General features: G+C 41.0%; 1 protein-coding gene and 1 non-coding gene across 4 annotated transcripts in view; both read right to left on the minus strand.

The window, feature by feature from the left end:
• Positions 1-4,567, minus strand: part of LOC102870797 (mortality factor 4-like protein 1-like) — a 31,701-nt gene extending 27,134 nt beyond the window's left edge. For all 3 annotated transcript variants that reach the window (XM_006888255.1, XM_006888254.1, XM_006888253.1), the window contains exon 1: positions 4,292-4,567. Coding sequence is in view for 2 of the 3 variants with exons in the window: in XM_006888254.1 (XP_006888316.1) it covers positions 4,292-4,331 (40 nt within the window). In the remaining variant the exon portion in view is untranslated. The remainder of the gene's footprint in view (positions 1-4,291) is intronic.
• A 6,774-nt stretch (positions 4,568-11,341) lies between these two features.
• Positions 11,342-11,414, minus strand: TRNAK-CUU. Its single transcript has one exon. It is a non-coding gene; the product is annotated as a tRNA-Lys (tRNA).
• Between the last annotated feature and the right edge of the window lie 7,089 nt (positions 11,415-18,503).

Raw genomic sequence — 18,503 nt, forward strand, 5'->3', positions numbered from 1 at the left:
TGGAGTAAGACTGAGAAAAACTGGATAAATTATGTATACTGAATTGAAACAGATGAGGGAAAGAACAATTTAAAAGCAATATATGATGGGGTATTATCGTTTTCACGAGAGTCCAGAATTAATGTTGCACTGGGGTGGTGGAGGGATTATATACCAATGAAAGAATTTTTCTTTTACTTTTCAAAGAGAGCAGTGAACTGGGGGGAGGGCTGGGCAGGGAGAAAAGTGCAACAGTGAATGAATGGAAATCCAAAAGCTCTGTAAATGTCCATTAAAATTAATTTTTTAAAAATTGAAAAAAATTACAAATATTTCCATACTTTTGTAATTCTATTTACCTAAGGTATCCTAGCAGCTCATGATTCTAATTCACTAGGAGCTTACTCTAAGAAAGAGCTGATGATCTAACATTTAAAAAAATATAAATAAAATTACAGCTTTAGAAACCCTACAGGCAATTCTACTGTCCTGTAAGATCTCTGAAGGTGTTCTGGTAGCCAAGTGGTTAAGGAGCTATGCTAACAACCCAAAGGCAGGCAATCCTAATCCATCAGCTACTTTGATACAAGATGAGAAATCTCCTCCTTGTGATTCACTGCCTCTGAAAACCCACTGGAGGGTCAATTATGGGTCAATTCTGACTTGACAGCACACAATAACAAGATTCATCACAAGGTATTACAAAGGAAACCAATTCTACAAATTAACCAATTAACAAAATATGTTCTGTGGTATTACAGATGTTTTTTAATGCAGTTAACATTTTGCTGCTGACTCACTACCGTAATTTTGAAGTGATATATATATAGAGCATAATAATAAGTAATATAAATGGTATCTTAAGATACTTGCATAACTGTATTTTAGGATATGAATATAAATTATTTCTGTTGGTAACCGAGTTACAGTACTACAGTACTGTAGAGATACAGTACAGGTTTTCCTGGTATCCGAAGATAGAACATTTTTGTGAAACCTTTCTTAATCAAGCAATTACCATTAATTTGCCTGGGAAACTCTTTGCAGCATCCAAGGCATACCAAATAACAAAACCTAAAGTAACATTCCTATGCATACCATCAGGTGAAATCCAGGTATATAACCTGCGTTTATGCCTCTTAAAAAAGGTATTTGCTATGAATAAGTCATTGTGCAAAATTCGATCATTCTCTCTCCAGCTCCATTTCTATCACCAAGTCCATGTTTTCCAACTACTGAATCTTCCTCTTTGTTCCCGACTTTTGCATTCCAGTCACCCATTATTATCAATGCATCTTGGTTGCATGTTCAATCAATCTCCAATTGTAAAAGTTGGTAAAAATCTTCTATCTCCTCTTCCTTGGCTCTGGTTGTTGGTGCATATATTTGAATGATAGTGGTATTCACTGGACTTCCTTGTATGCATATAGATATTATCCTGTCACTGACAATATTGTACTTCAAGACAGATCTAGCAATGACTTTTTTAACTATGAAAGCAACTCCATTTTTCCTCACTTTTTCATCTCCAGAGTAATATTATCATATGGTCATCTGACTCAAAATGCCCCATGCCAGTCCATCTCATCTCACCAATGCCTAGTATGTCAATATTTATGCGTTCCATTTCTTCCTTAACAATATCTAATTTTCCTACATTCATGGTTCTCACATTCCATGTCCCAATCACCAGTGTCTGCTTACAACTGTTCCTCTTCCTTTGTATTTCCATACTTGAAAACTCAACCTCCTTTGCTATTTGTTATCTAAATGTGTTCTGTTGTGGGGTCAAGATTGGTGGACAATTTATCAACAATCTGCGTTATGCGGATGATACAACCCTGCCTGCTGAAACTGAGGAGGACCTGAAGCGCCTGCTGCAGAGTGTCAAGGACTGCAGCCTACAATATGGATTGAGGCTCAATGTCAAGAAGACAAAGATTCTCACCACTGGACCAATTGGCAGCCTCAGGATGGATGGTGAAGAGATTGAGATTGTACACAGCTTTAGTTTGCTTGGCTCCATAGTCAACAGTCTTGGCACCAGCAGCCAAGAAATTAAAAGGCGCATTGCCATGAGTAAGTCTGCTGTTAGGGACCTCTCCAAAGTGCTGAAGAGCAACGGTATCTCTTTGGAGACTAAGGTGCGTCTGATACAGGCCATGGTCTTCGCAATCACCTGTCATGCTTCAGAGAGTTGGACAATGACCAAGGAGGATAGAAGGAGAATTGATGCCTTTGAGCTGTGGTGCTGGAGAGGAGTGTTGAGAATACCATGGACTGCTAGGAAAACAAACAGCTTTGTCCTGGAAAGGGTTAAACCGGGTGGCTCCTTGGAGGCAAGGATTCTGAGGCTCCGTCTAACTTACTTTGGACATGTTGTGAGGAGAGACCGGTCCTTAGAGAGGGACAGTGCAGGAGAGGAAGGCCCTCTATGAGGTGGATTGATTCAGTGACTGGGATAATCGGGATGGGAGTGTCAGAGACAGTGCAATTGGCACAAGACAGAGCAGAGTTATGGCTGTTGTACATAGGGACGCTATGAGTCGCAGGCGACTCGATGGCACATAACAACAACAACAACAAAGTAACATTAACATAAGCAGAAACATCTAGTACACAGGCTATAAAACAGGAGAGAGAGTCTATGTACAATGTAGTTCTCTCTCATGCAGAGTTCACTTGCTCAAGGATTCACGGTACTTCTTTAAAGATTTTGCAAAATAAATCCTGAATTCTAGGTTTTGTTTGGTGTCATACACACCCATTCACTAAAACGGGGGCGGAGGTATCCTCTTCAGAGATTTTTCATTTAGTAAATACAGTGAAGTGACATGAAGTGAACTTTCAAAAACTAGGGGGACACTACTACTCCCCTCTAGCATTCCGTGGGAGAAAGACAATCTCCTTTCCTAAAGGAGACAATCTCCTCCCATAAAGATTTACAGTCTTGAAAACCTGATGGGGAGTCACTGCGTCATTATTAACTGGCTAGCAGTGAGGTTGGGCAGTCTACATAGTCTTAATTACAATACTAAAATTCAGTTAGAAGACAAAGGGAGGAAAATAGATCTTTTTCCCCCCCTCGTCCAAGTTCACAGATCCGCAGTATTCAACAGATTATAAGATTACAGATTACTAAATACTTCTGAAGCACTTAGTAAAAGAATAAACTCGAAGTACGATAGTCATTCTTTCCCAAGGTGGAGGAAAATGAGGATGCATCGATTTTACAGCACTTCTTACAAAGGGTCTTTAAAAATACACTTGGTTTGAAATCTTGAACCGGAGACGTCCTCCCTTAAAGTACGCTAATGCTGTGTGAGATGTCAGGGAGGTTTAAACGGCTGACGCCAAAAACTCGCATCGATGAAAATCCAACTAGTAAAATACTCAACTTTTAAATCACTGTTTAAATGTTACTGCTGTGAGTCAAGAAATTATGATGCTGTAAAAAGTAACATCAAGGCAAGGGAATTTAAATATGCAAACGCCATTAATATTGGCGAGCGCACACACAGCCAGAAGTCGGCACTCCGTTCTGCAATAAGCAAAAAGACGCCTCCAGGGAACACAAATCAGAGGAAACGGCTAGTCCTTTTTTTGTTTATTTTTTCCCCCGTCTTTGGCCCCACCCACTTCTCTGAGGTAAGCACGGAGGAACCGGTTTCGGCACCAACGCCGTGGAGGGGGGCGCTGCACCTAACCTTAAACTGCGGCTGGAACCCAGACGCCGGCGGCCATCATGGGGCGGCCATGTTGCGGCGGCCATTTTACAACGCACTTCTCCCGCCCCGAGGCGCCAAATCCACCCCGCGCCCGCGGCTCGGCGCCTCCCGCCATCGCAGTCAGCACGCGCGGCTCCAGCGAACACCGGCCCAGGCCGCCGCAGGCCGCGCAGGCGGCCCGCACCTCCGCCACGACGCCCCCAGCAGCGGCCGTTAACTCCCCTCCCCCCACGCCACATCACTTCCCCTAACGGCCACCATGGCGCATCCGCCGCCCGCCTACAATAGGCTGCTTTCTCCGCGCCCTTCCTCAGAACAATAACAAACATTCCACCAAGACGTCGCCAAGCGCTCCCTCCCCCACGCTCAACGCCTTCAGAATGCTCTGCTCACAAAAAGCTTTCCCCCCCCAATGACGCATAAGAATTACCCTCCGCAATGCGCTTTCCCCGCACAAAGCACTGCCCGCCGACGCCTCAGGGTGTAACTCGTATCCCCTCCATCGATCCCAAAACTCAAACATCGAAAGCCCGCCTCCCTCTCTGCAGCCGCTAGGTGCATTTTCCCTAAGGAACAACACTCACCCTCCTGGAATTTAGGCTTCGGGTCCTGCTTCGGCGCCATTTATAAGTGATTCGCCGCCTCCTCCTTCTCCCACCACCCCCGACTACCGCCCCCTACTCTCTACCCCACCCAACTCCGCCTCAAATGCGCCGTCAGGCACCGCCAACTCTACATCCTGGGCCCGATTTGCCAGCGCCCGTAGACCTCACAGCCCCGCGACCAGCGCAGCCGCAGCTCCAACCAACGGCTGCCCGCCGCGCACGCGCTGCTGCACCGCCCCACCCCGGGGCACGCCGGGAAGTGTAGTTCCAAAGTGGTGAAGTCGCAACAGAGTGGGGGAGGAGCTGTCACGGCCGCTGTCACCGCCCCCGCCCGGCTCCAAAATACATCGCCGCTTCTTATCTGCGACCTCCCATTCCTCACCCTTCTCACGCACCCTCCACGTTCTCTTTCCCTGGGCCCCCTGGAATCCTTAAAGCCTGGATTTAATTTTATGTGCTGTTGGTGGGATCACCAATAATAATAAGAAAGGCCAAACTGCAGAGCCCCGTGAGCCATTATCAGGCTGTGATGATGTGGGCGTTGCAGTAGTGTGAGAGGATTATCTCTGAAATGCGTTTTGCGAAGCTTCTCCAGAGGTAGCTCTGGTCCGAAGTGCTGCTAACCCAAAAGCTTCTCCACGATTGTTTCTGCACAGCAAAGCTTCAGAGGCAGCGATCTGACCATAAGCGGGTGGAAGGAAATAGGGTACTCGGCTGGAATCCCACTGTTGGTTAATTTGGTGGGGCTGCCAGGCCCTTCTCCTTTGTTCCTGCAGAAATGAGACAGATGAAATGGGAATTGGGGAGTGGGAGAAGGTGTTTGAAATCAAGAAATATCTGTCCTCCTAAAGATGTAACTAATACAAATACTGCATAATCGGAGTTTGTGCACTTGCCCTAGCTGTGGCTTTTGTTGTTACCAGTTTCTTTGAGGTATTCTCACTCAATATAGACAAAATCTAAACTAATTTCTTCATGTCGTTCCTCAGTCGTAAATGTTCTTCCAGATTTGCTCAACCAACCGCAAATTGGGACTAAAAATGGCCTACAATGAACAAGCAAGCACTCATTAAAGGTTTATTTTGGAGACAAATCCCACAGTCTTTAGTCTGGCAATCTTTCCACAATTGTCCGCAACCTATCTGGAGGCCTTCAGAAATCCTTGTCCCCATGGCTTTTCTAAACTTTCTGATATCAGACACACTAAAAACCCCACCAATTCTAGATTCTCTTCATTTGTCTCCCATTTAGCCTTCAATCTTCCATTTATTACCATTCCTACTTGAGCATATTCCGTTTACTGTATACACCGTCTAGTCTCCTCTCTATCTATCTTATTTACGACGAAGTAAAGTGTGAAGGATAAAAGTCTATTTGTGATTCAACCTCCAAGAAAACCGCCGTGTACATTTTTAATTAATTTTTAAAATAGACATTTTTCTAATTAACAAATAATAAAACAATAATATAGCATTTCATCTTAACATCCTCTTTTTTCTTCTTTCAAAAATGCTGAAGTTTAAAATGTTTTGCCATTATATTTAAATTACACAAATTGTAGCTAAATGCTTGGATTGTGCATGATATTAGTTCAAAATTACAGAATCCCAATTTTGTGCATTACATCTTTGTCAGTCCCTTTCTATTGTAGTCTTTTATCTTTTTCTGAAAGTGCTTCAAAGTTTTCTTCACTTTCCGTGAGCAAGGTTGTGCCATCTGCACAATGGAGGTGTTGATGAATCTTCCTCCAATCACCATGTGATGCCACATTGTTCTTCATCAAGTCCAGCTTTATAAATTATTTGCTGAGCAAATAATTTGAGTAAGTATGGAGAAAGAATACAATTCTGAGAAACAGCTATCCTGATTTTAAAAGATACAGTATTCCCTTGTTCTGGTCCAACAACGGCTTACTGGTTCTATGTTACAGTCCATGTATATACATATTGTTCTGTGTCTTATTATTTAAAATAATCATATTTCCTAGAGATCATTTTTTATGTTAATGCATTTTAATTATTACTCTTCACTTTAGAATATATTGCTTAGCGTTTTCTAGCTTTTTTTAATTGCAATACATTTAATCAACAAACATTTTTAGTGTTATCTAAAGTTCAAATCTAGTATCTTTAATTGGTATCTATTTTCAGCTTTAATGAGTAGAGGGTTTTTGGGGTTCTTTTAATTGAGATTCTAATGAAAGTTTATAAAGAACTTGGATTTCCATTCATTCATTGTTCCCCATTCATTCCCTGGCCCCCGCTCTCCCTAGTTCACTTTTTTCTTTGGAAAAAAGTTGTTTCATTGTTCAGGAGATCATTTTTATTACATACATAGACCCATAACTCACAGTTTTAATAGCTAATGACATAGTAGTATAAATGTACAATAATCTAACTTTATTTCTATTGCTGCACATTTATGTTGATTCCAATTTTTTGCTATCATTGTTCCTGCCATTGTGTCAACCCAATATATGACAGAATGAAATCTTCTCTTACTCTTCACTTTTGTAAGCATGATGGCCCCTCCTAACAAAATGCACTAAGAATGTGAGTCAAAGTCCTTGCTCCTTAAGGAGCATTATGTTTACACTTCCTCCAAGACAGATTTGTTCATGTTTTGGTCAGCCCACAGTATAGTCAGTATGTTTTGCTAACATCACAATTCAAAAGTATCTAGTCTTCTTTGAAACCTGTGTCTGTTATTCTTTGTGCACTTGACATTATTTCAGGACTCTAGAAAGTAATCCAGTTTCTTTGATTTTTGCTTACATAATAATGAACAAATAATAATCATGACACATACCTTTCTTAATTTTAAACCATATGATTTTGACCAAGAATGACTGCTTCTTTGTCTAAGTATAGGTTCAGTAGGAACACAATTAAGCCTTCTGGAGTTTCCATTCTTCACGAAGTTACCCATAATTTTTTATGATTCACACAGTCCAGTGTCTTAAAAATAGTTAATGTTAATAAAACATAGGCGGACATCTTTCTGATATTCTTTGCCTGCAGCCAAGATCTGACTTCAGCAATCAAGCTAAATTTTTGCACTTCTCAATGTACTACTCTAGCCATTGAAAAGAAATCTTAAGTTTGTTTTGAGAGTTTCTATATACTGTCATCTGTATTGATGTATATTGTGATGTGTCAATCGTATATATTGTGATGTTTCAGTCCGTTTTGTATAGAGTCTTTCTCTCTTTTGCTACACCTATCTAGCAAGATAGGCAGTTCCAAGATCTGGCAGCTGGTATAATTGAACCACTGCCATTGAGATAGCAGCACAGCTTCTTTTCACTAGGCCACTGGCGCTCCCTATAGTCATGTAGTTGTTGTGTACCATCCAGTGGGAACCGACTAGTATTTGTATTTGTTAATAACTGGCATTTCCAGTCTGACATTCTGTATTCATCTGATTTACTCAGTGTTCTTTAACTTTTTCCACACTCCCTTGTATTTCCTATAAACTGAATGTTAAATGAAAAACCTTTTATTCACATTGAATTTTTTTCCAATATATTATAGAGATGATGCAGTATGTTGTCCCTATCAAGAGGTACAGACTTTATGGTTGTCCAATTATTATTGTTGTTGACATGTGCCATAGAATCAGATCCACGCATAGCTGACTTTCTAGAGGATTTTCAGAGGCTGTAAATTGGGTAAGAAATTTCCCATCTTTGCCCAATTATTACTGTTAGGTGCCGTCAAATGTAGTACAACCTACTGCGCCTCTATGAACAATAGATCTTAGTTGTGTCCTAAAAATGCATATAAATAACATTCTATCACTCACAACATTGTAATTCAGGATAGAACTTGAAATTGTCTCCTTAACTCTGACTGCAACACCATTTTTCTGTTTTTCCTTCCTGACACAGTACACTATGGGATTGTCTGATTCAAAGTGAACAAAGTCAGTCCACCTCATTTCGGTAATATCTAGAATGTTGATAATTATGCATCCATTTCATTTTTCACTTCTAGTTTTCCAACATTCTCACTTCATACATTCCATGTTCCAACTCCCTGTTTCAAAAGAAGTTTGCAGCTATTTCTCCTCATTTTTATTGACTTCCAATCTGAGCTCTACCTCTTCTACTATAACTATCTGTGTTCTTCTATTATTCATAGTTTTTAGAGGCTTACATTTTAAGACATGGATGGCCAATTCTGCTTCCTATGTCCAATTATATGGGATACTAAGCTTTATCATTAGGATAAGATCAGTTAAGGCATTTGTTTTTGCATACATAAAAGGTATTTTATTTCATAGAAAGCATAGTATAAAGGATGTTATGATGGATGGAGAGATTGAAACGATCAACAGCTTCATCTTGTTTGGATCCACAATTAATACCCTTGGTATGAGCTGTCAGGAAATAAGGAGACGCATTGCAATGGGAAAATCTGCAGTTAGGGACCTTTCCAAATTATTGAGTAGTGATGTCAGTTTGAGTACTAAGGAGGATCTGATTCAGGCCATGGTCTTTCTGATTACAAGCTATACATGTGAGAGCTGGGCAATAAATAAAGATGACAGAAAAAGAATGTATGCCTTTGAGCTGTGGTGTTGGAGAAGAGTACTGAACATTCATGAATGGCCAAGAAAACAAATAGATATGTCTTGGAGAGGGCGCACCCAGAGTGCTCTTTGGAGGCAAGAATGATGAAGTTTCGCCTCACATACTTTAAATTAAAGATAAGCATTCCCATTGTGAAATATTTTTTCTTTTCAAGCTGTTTACTATACCTTATATCAAATAATTGTTACCACCTTTATATAAAAAGCATTAACTAAAAATAATGATATTGTGATATGATCCTAAATTGAGCTTAAATGAAAAAATTGGAATTACAGCCATATCACAGACATATTGCTGGGAGGTGCTATTCCTTGGAGAGGGTCATGATGTTGAGAAGGGTAGAGGGTTGGTGAGGAAAAGGAAGACCCTAAACCAGGTGGATTGACAGGGTGACTGCTGCAATGGGTTCTTGTGTGTCAGCAAGTGTGAGGATGGCACAGGACAGGAATGGTTTCAGATCTTTTGTTCTTAGGGTCACTATGAGTCGTACTTGACTCAATGGCACCTAACAACAACAACAGATTCAACCTCTCAGATTCTATAGTTATTCATATATAACCAATTCTGTCTCATTGATTCTTCCTCATTCTTTCTCCTGAAAAAGTTTTAAACCCAAATCCCACATATCATGTCTTTTTCATTTTAGTATGTATCTCTAAAAGAATGAAAATCTTTTAGCATGTGTTTCTAAAAGAGCTCTTTTAAAACCGAGTACCTAAAAACCCACCCTATACCATTATCATATTTTTTTAAAAAAATCATTGTTTAATGTTGTCAAATAATCTAGTTGGTATTCAGATTCCCTTAATTGTGTCATTCATGATTTTAAAGATTGGTTAGTTCTAAGCAGAACCCAAACTCCACACATTTCAACTGATTGAATCTCTGTGTCTCTTTTTCTTACCATTGAGTTGTTAAATAAACCAAACCAGAAAGAATCAGCACACTTCCTTTAGGTATTTCATTTATAAAATTTATTGAGCATAACATCTCAAAATATTAGTTCAATGGGAGAATAAAATGTGCTTTATTTGGTATTTCTTTGAATGTGTTACTGGTGAATAAATAGTAATAAATCACAAGCACCATAATAAATCATTAGTCAACAGTTACAAGAAAATACACTTTGAGTTCACTTGTAAGTGTTATTTCTGAGAAGCTGTGATTCCAGTTTCTTCATTTAAGCTCAGTATAGGATCATATCACAATATAATTATTTTTAGTTAATATTTTTTTTATTTTTTTATTATTTTTGTGCGAGTGTACCGTCAAATCAGATCTGACTGGTACAGGAGGAGATTGTCCCTCCTTCCCCGGCAGAGCTAGTTAATATTTTTAATATAAAGGTGGTAACAATTATTTGATAAATAGATGTAAAAGGAAAAAAATCATTTCACAATAGGAATGCTGATCTTTAATTTAAAACAGACTTATGCTATTTTCATTGATTTCTCTACACATCCATTTTCCATTACGAGATATTTAGTGGTTTTGAGGTGCTGAAATTTTCAATGTTTTGCTTCCAAGGACTGAAACTGTATTTTCAATTGATAAGTAAATAATAATTAATTTTAGAAAATGTTTGAAAAGTGCTAAAGATGACTGGAAGAATTTAAAGTAAAAGAATTCTCAACAGAAAAGTAAATTTTGTCAAAAAAAATTAGATTCTTTTTAGAATACTGATGAAGTAATAGACTTAGATAATTGGAGCGTTCTGAATGACTGCAGGTAACTGGTAACTATGCTGAGTGTCCTTGGAGGTTGCTGGAAGGATGAAAAGGAAAAAAAGACTAAGGAAAATTTTTGTTAGGATCATTTCCATAAAAAAAAAAAAGATAAAAATGATCTGTAAGCCTGTTCACAATGACTCTTATTAGATAACACAACATTGCAGTGGTTTAAAAAGAAAACATAATAAATCTCTACCCTTTCCCACAGTCATAAAGTAATGGAATTTACATAAAGAAATTTCAAGACAAAAATTATATGCTTCGTGAACCCTATGAATCAAAGCTATTCTTGAAAACTAACCTGTGATATCTCATTAAGTAAAAAAAAAATTACTTTTTGACAGAGATCACGTAACTTTATAATTTCATTAACTTTTGTGTCTTCGTGAACCCTATGAATCAAAGATATTCTCCAAAACTAACCTGTGATAGCTCATTAAGTAAAAAATTCACTTTTTGAGAGATCACTGTGGCAATAATACTGAACTTTTAAATTTCGTTAATATTTTCTTATCATCTGAGAACCTTTACTCTTCAAATAGGCTCATGCGTGAAAACGAAAACAACAGAAATTATGAATTTACGAGAGGAGAATATTATTCTATGTAATTTTATCTTGTGAATTATTTGGAAATAAAGAGAGGGAGCAACAAAATCTGCTCCTAACGTATTTTGCGGAGAGAAAAAAAAAAAAAAATCCTCAACCGCCCAACGTGGGGCTCGAACCCACGACCCTGGGATTAAGAGTCCCATGCTCTACCGACTGAGCTAGCCGGGCAACTTGGAGATACCGCCTTTTTTACATCTCTTCAAAGAGAAAGAACTTTTTTTCCTGCCTCCTTCCAAGAATTTTATATGAAGTAATATTTTCCCTTAACTTTTTTTCATTCTTTTTAAAATTATACTTCACTTCTGTTTCAAGGTCCATAAACTATTAAATAAATAAAAAAAAATATGTAAACGGCCCTCTAGTGGTCAATATTTTAAAGATTCCTTAAAGACAAACGGAAGGAGAAAGGCAATCCTGAGCTCGAGCCTAGCGGCCAGAAGTGACTGCCTCCGTTTTACCCAGAAGATGTTTTTATCAGATGGCGGCCACACTGGCGAGAGAACGTCCTCAAAACCCGTGGGGTAGAATTATAAAAACAGGCTCCCGAGCGCTCAGTACTGAAAATAGCTGCAGGAGACAGGGTAGACTTCTCGGGCACCGCAGGACTTTGAAAGTTCTGGGATTTTCGGAGACAAAATAGTGGTTCAACTTAACTGTGTGCACACAAGATTATAAAAAAGCTAATGGGGACTCGGAAATTAACTGAAAATACCACACAGTTTGCACACACGTCCCCAGACCCTACGGAGTGTGGTGGGGTCGAGTCTTATACAAGAGCCGTTTCAGCCAGTATTTGCCAGAGACAATCAGTTGAATTCGTACCGGGGGCCTCTCAGTTAGCAACGCACGAGCTCAAAAGTGAAAACCCCACAACCTGAAAGTCAGTAGAAGTTTAAGTGCAGTAGCCGGTGAAGAGTTTTAACCCAAAGGTGGTGCCTGTTCGTGGGTCTAAACCCACTAGCGGCTCCGCGCGGGAAAAGACTGCCAGTCTCCACTCTTAGCAATAGCCTTTAGAGACGATTTGTTGTGCTTGTTCTTGTTATGTTTAGTCGAGTCGCCTGCGACTATGTACAACAGCTCTGAACCCTGCTCTTATTCTGTGCCAATCTATTGTCTCTGACACACCTACCTTCAATCCATCTCCCTTCACCCTCCCAAGCATGACGCCCCTCTCCAAGGACTGGTCCCTCCTTGCAACATGTCCAAAGTATATCAGACGGAGCTTCAGAATCCTTGTCTCCAAGGAGCAGCCTGACTTCACTCTCTCTAGGACAAACCTGTTTGTTTTCTTAGCAGTCCATGGTATATTCAACACTCTTCGCCAACACCACAGCTCAAAGGCATCAATTCCCCCTCTATCATCCCTAATCATTGTTCAGCTTTCTGATGCATAGCAAGTGATTGTTGTTGTTGTTGTTGTTGTTGTTGTTATGTGCCGTCGAGTCTCTTGTGACTCATAGCAATCCTATGTACAACAGCCCTAAACTCTGCTCTATCCTGTGCCAATCGCACTGCCTCTGACACACCCATCCCGATTACCCCAGTCACTGAATCAATCCACCTCATAGAGGGTCTTGCCCTCTTGCGCCGTCCCTCCACCCTCCCAAGCATAATGTCCCTCTCCAAGGACCTGTCCCTCCTTACAACATGTCCAAAGTATGTCAGACGAAGCCCCAGAATCCTTGCCTCCAAGGAGCAGCCTGGTTTAACCCTCTCCAGGACAAATCTGTTTGTTTTCTTGGCAGTCCATGGTACAGTCAATACTCTTCTCCAGCACCACAGCTCAAAGGCATCAATTCTCCTTCTATCCTCCCTAGTCATTGTCCAACTCTCTGATGCATAATAAGTGATTGTAAAGACCATAGCCTGTATCAGACGCACCTTAGTCTCCAGAGTGACACCATTGCTCTTCAGTACCCTAGAGAGGTACCTAACAGCAGACTTTCCCATTGCAATACGTTTTTTGATTTCCTGGCTACTGGTGCCAAGAGTGTTTACAGCTTATATAAACCACCTGGAGAATTAGCCATGAGTTGGTTCTGACTGGACTGCAACAAGTTAGAGTTGGGTGGCACCGTGGGCTAAACGTTAGAATGCTAATGAAAACACCAATTTAACAGCCACTGAGACAGAGACTGATGAGGCCGTCTGTTTTCGTAAAGACTTACAGGCTCAAGGCCCTAGGATCGCTGAGTCTGGCTCAAATTGAAGGCAGTGGGTTTATAGATTGTTAGAATCTCGAGGTGGGAAAGGATCATCGTTCCAAGTGCAACTCAAAATTCATTGTCGTGAATGGAAATCTAAAATCTTTGTAAATGTTCACTAAAATTAATTTTAAAAAAATAAAGAAAAAAATTCATTGTCACCCAGTTAAAGCCGACTCTTAGGTGACCACCACCCATGGGTTTTCTGAGGCTGTAAACTGCTTGAGAGATCATTTACCCATATTTGTCCTGTGGAGTTGCTGGTGGATTCGAATACTCAGAGAAGGCATGATCCTCGGGTTAGGCGCGCAACTTGCAGGGGACTGCACCAAAACATCCCAGCACTCCAGTCAAAGGGAAGAATCAAGATGTTCATTATTTTCTGTTTTGCAATAGAAATTGCACTTCCCTGTAGCCAAATACTTGCAGTGGATAACAAAAATAGAGAAAAGGGGGAAATCCCACAAAACCAACAAACTGACAGAATGAATACGCAGATTAGAAAGTATAAATTGGCAAATCCGTATAAACAAAAATTACCCCTTGTGGTTGAACAGTTTTATTCATAAAGTTTTCTGAGTACTAGATATTTACATAGGGTTGAGTGTTGTTAACTCTGGTTTTGTACAAAACCGACCATGGTTATTTTTTAGATGCAAGGGCAACAAGAGGACAAGCCACTTGTACTCTGGAGGGGCCATACCACTGCCACCCCAAACCAGGGGTTAATCTGAGTTTCAATAATAACTTATCAGGTATCAACAAGATGGTGTGTCTTAATGGTTATACAATATGAAGTTTACATGTCAACCTTCAGACATTCAATTCCGTTTATGAGACATAAAGAGGATTTTTGCAAAACCAAAATGAATGCTATCACAGGAAGCAAGTAGACAAAATAAGTTCTGCAGAACAACTGGCCTGTTGTTTATATACTATGTATCACTCACTCACTGACCTTAAATTTGAGCCTGACTCATAGTTCACCCTCTGCTGGGTTTCCCAGGTGGTAAATCTTATGCAAAGAGAAATCAACTTTTCTCCAACCAGGTGGAAATCATTCTTTTGGTCAGTAATGCAAGGTGCATAGCTAATCCTTCTTTGGGTTTCCAAGGTTGTGAACCTTATGGGAGCAGAAAGTTACTCATCTTTCTTCCTCGGAGCAGCTAGTGGATTGGAGCTGCCAGAGAGGCATTGCATGATGGCACAGTGCAACTATGCAACCAGAGATATATTATAAACTTTAAAGTTGCAGGACAAGTGTGTTTTTTCCTTTTTTAACTTGTCAGTGTATTCAATGATGGAATGAATATACAACTGTATTTGGAGAACAGTTCAAAGGTCTAGGTGTTCAAAATGCCCTTTGGGATCTGGGACATCTGAGCCTCTTGGATGTCCATGTGTGAAGTTCTAGCTCCACTTCTACTCTTGAATTGCTGAGCGCATTCCACTTCTACTCTTGAATTGCTTGTAGGTCTGACCGACAAGGTTCTTGTAGGGCTGTATCTCCTCTGGTGGTCTGTGATTTTTTTACATTCCCTACAGATTTAAAACCAGATTTCAGGACTCTGGATGGCTTTCTAGGCTGCTCCCACCCTGACTCCAAAGGCCATCCCTTTAGCTTGAAAGAAAACTGGGAGTGTGATTTGCTCACAAAGGAGTCACTGTGCCCAGCAGAGCCTCTTTGTTCTTTACAGCTGTCTTCCAGATCCATATCCAGCCTCCAGCTCTGAAAGCAGTGGGCAGCAGGGTGGGGAGTGCAGTGAAACAAGCCAAGGACGTTTAGCAAGTGCTTAATAACAGCGGCCATTGTGGAGTCATAGCTCTGTGGAGGTATTTCAAAGACTAAGTCAACCTTAGACGACTTAGCAAGGTAAAAGAACTTGTCTGTACAAAGCCACCCAGCAAACAAGTGGAAGAACTGACCTTCACACACAGTCTTGGACAGCCAGCTCCTCCTGTGCCGTTTCCTATTTACTATGATTCAGGCTCTTTTCTAAGTATATGTGTTACATCATGTAAACATCACCTTAGTCCTAGGAGGAAAGTGATGTTATTATCATCATGGGTGCTGTCACCTCCATTGTGACCATCTAGACATGGTCTATAGGACCTATCATTGGACAAATCATCTGATAGACTTTGGGCACGTTGCAAGGAGCCTTTGAAGAGGGACATCATGTTTGGACAGGTGGAGGGACAGTGCAAGAGAAAACAACCCTGGATGAGATAGATTGACTCAGTAATTGGGGTAATGGGGGTAGGTGTGTCAGAGACAAGGGAATTGGCTCAAGATAGAGTAGGGTGCACTGCTGCTGTACACAGGGTAGGTATGAATCAGAGTCAATGCGACAGCACATAACAACAACATAGGACATAAAGGACAGAGTAGAATTGACGCCTTTGAGCTGTGGTGCTGGGGAAGAGTATTGAATGTTCCATGGACTGCCAAGAAAACAAACAGATCCATCCTAGAGAGGGTTAAACCAGGCTACTCCTTGGAGGCAAGGATTCTGGGGCTTCGTCTGACATACTTTGGACATGTTGTAAGGAGAGACAGGTCCTTGGAGAGGGACATCATGCTTGGTAGGGTACAGGGACAGCGCAGGAGGGGAAGACCCTCTATGAGGTGGATTGATTCAGTGACTGGGGTAATCGGGATGGGTGTGTCAGAGGCAGTGCGATTGGCACAGGATAGAGCAGGGTTTAGGGCTGTTGTACATAGGGTCGCTATGAGTTGCAAATGACTCAATGGCACATAACAGCAACAACATGGTTTACAAAGCTGTAATCTTGCTATACATCACAAAGCTGGACAATGACTAAGGATGACAGAAGAGGAATTGAAGCCTTTGAGTTGTCATGCTGGAGAAGAGTTTTGAACATGCCATGGACTGCCAAGAGAACAAGTAGGTCTATCTTAGAGAGGGTGAAACCAAGTCTCTCCTTGGATGCTAGGATTTTGAAGTTCCATCTCACATACTTTGGACATGTGGCCAGGAGAGACCAGTCCCTGGTGACATCACACTTGGAAGGGTGGAGGGACAACAGCACAGGAGAGGAAGACCTCAGATGAGAGGGATTGATACAGTAACTGGGGCAATGGGGGCTGGCGTGTTGGTATTAGTGGAACTAGCTCAGGACAGGGCCGGCTTCAAAGCTGCTGTACATAGGGTTGCTATGGGTCACAGGAGACTAGAGGGCACATAACAATGACAATTTTTTTTATATATATCCAGAAGCACTTTATTACAGATCTGGGAGGATAGCGAGATTCCCCTCAAAAACTGCCTCCCTCAACAATGACAATTTTTAAGAAAATAGCCAGCCACATCTTTCTCCTACAGAATGGTTGATAAGTTCAAACAATGACCTTTTTTGTAGCAGCTGAGTCCTTAACCACTGCAGCATCAGAGCTCACCAGGAATCCTTTTTTTTTTTTTTTTTTTATTTTGGGCGTGCCAGAATGGTAAGACACTTAAAGGTCGGGCTGCTCCTAGTGTCTTGGGAGACTTAATGTCAGCTGCATGCGGCCTCTGGCTTCTTGGGGAGAGGCAGGTAAGGAAGGCTCTGGGCGCTTGTGGCTTTCTCTGTGCCCCACTGGGGGTCGGCAGAGCAGACTTACCAGATGAACTAGGGGCCGGAATGGTAAAATATTGAAGGGTTGTTCATTGTTTTTGTTCAAACATTCTTCTAGGTCATACAGCCTGGTGTGTCCACTTGCCATACAGAGGTCGCTGTGAAGCTGAACACTGTGAAACTGATTTATCAAATGCGATAATGGTTACCCATGGTAGACAGTGTTTGGGGGCGCTCCCTGGTTGAAACAAGCTTGGAAGCAGGAGTGGCATCCACTTGCATAAATAGCTTGCCTCCGGAAACTCTATGAACCTGGAGAAAGGATGAATGTCATGCAAGCGTCGAGGAATGTCGCCTATGGCTTGACAGCACTTAACAACAACAACAACAACATTAAATTGTGTGTGTGTGTGCTGTGTACAGTCAAATCGGATCTGACTGGTACAGGATATTGCCCCACCTTCTCCAGCACAGCATCTGGTGGAGTCAAACTGCTTGCCTCTAGGATTGCAGTGCAGCTTCTTGCCACGGGATCCTTTAAAAAAATTTAAAAAAAAAATCCATACAAGGATAAGGAAATTGGTGCAACCACCGTGGAAGGCGGTATGGCACTTTTTTAAAAAGTTACAAATAGAAATACCATTTGACCCAGCAATTCCACTACTGGCAATATACCCCAAAGAGACCATAACTGACATCCAAGCAGATATATGCACACCCATGTGTTATTGCAGCTTTGTTCACAATAGCAAGGAGTTGGAAATAACCTAAGTGCCCATCAACTAATGAATGGATAGAGAAGCTGTGGTATATTCAATATTCACACAATGGAATACTATGCTGTATTGAAAACCAAGGAACTCATGCAGTATTATTCAAAATGGGTGACTCTGGAGGACATTATGCTGAGTGAAGTATCTCAGACACAAAAGGACAAATACTGCATGTTGCCACTGTTGTAAAACAGGACTGACCTTGGGGTTGGGGAGAGACTGAGAAAGATGAATTCAATAATGTATACTGCATTGAAACAGATGAGGGAGAAAACTGTTTAGAAGGGATATGTGATTAGCTATTTTTGTCATGACAGGAATCTAGAGCGAAGGCTACATGGTGGAGTGGGCTTGGGGGAGGATTTGTAAAACAATGAAAGAATTTGTCTTTTACTTTTCCAAGAGGGTAGTGTACTAGGGGGGAGGGTTGGGTGGGAGGGCAGAAAAGTGCAACAATGAATGAATGGAAATCCAAAGTCTCTGTCAATTTTTATTGAAATGAATAATAAATTTAAAAAAAAGGATAAGGAAATTGAGGCACAGAGTAGCTAAGTAAGTTCCTCAAGGTCACAGAGCTAATGAATGGCAAATCTGGGGCTTCAGGCAGCCTGCCTATATGTAAATACATCTTCCCTGGAAGTCTTTTCCTACACATCTACACAATAATAATGCACTGGTTCGCTGAATGTGGTCATTCATGT

Source organism: Elephantulus edwardii, unplaced genomic scaffold (assembly GCF_000299155.1).
Source record: "Elephantulus edwardii isolate Elephantulus edwardi_28Jun2011 unplaced genomic scaffold, EleEdw1.0 scaffold00066, whole genome shotgun sequence".
NCBI lineage: Eukaryota > Metazoa > Chordata > Mammalia > Macroscelidea > Macroscelididae > Elephantulus > Elephantulus edwardii.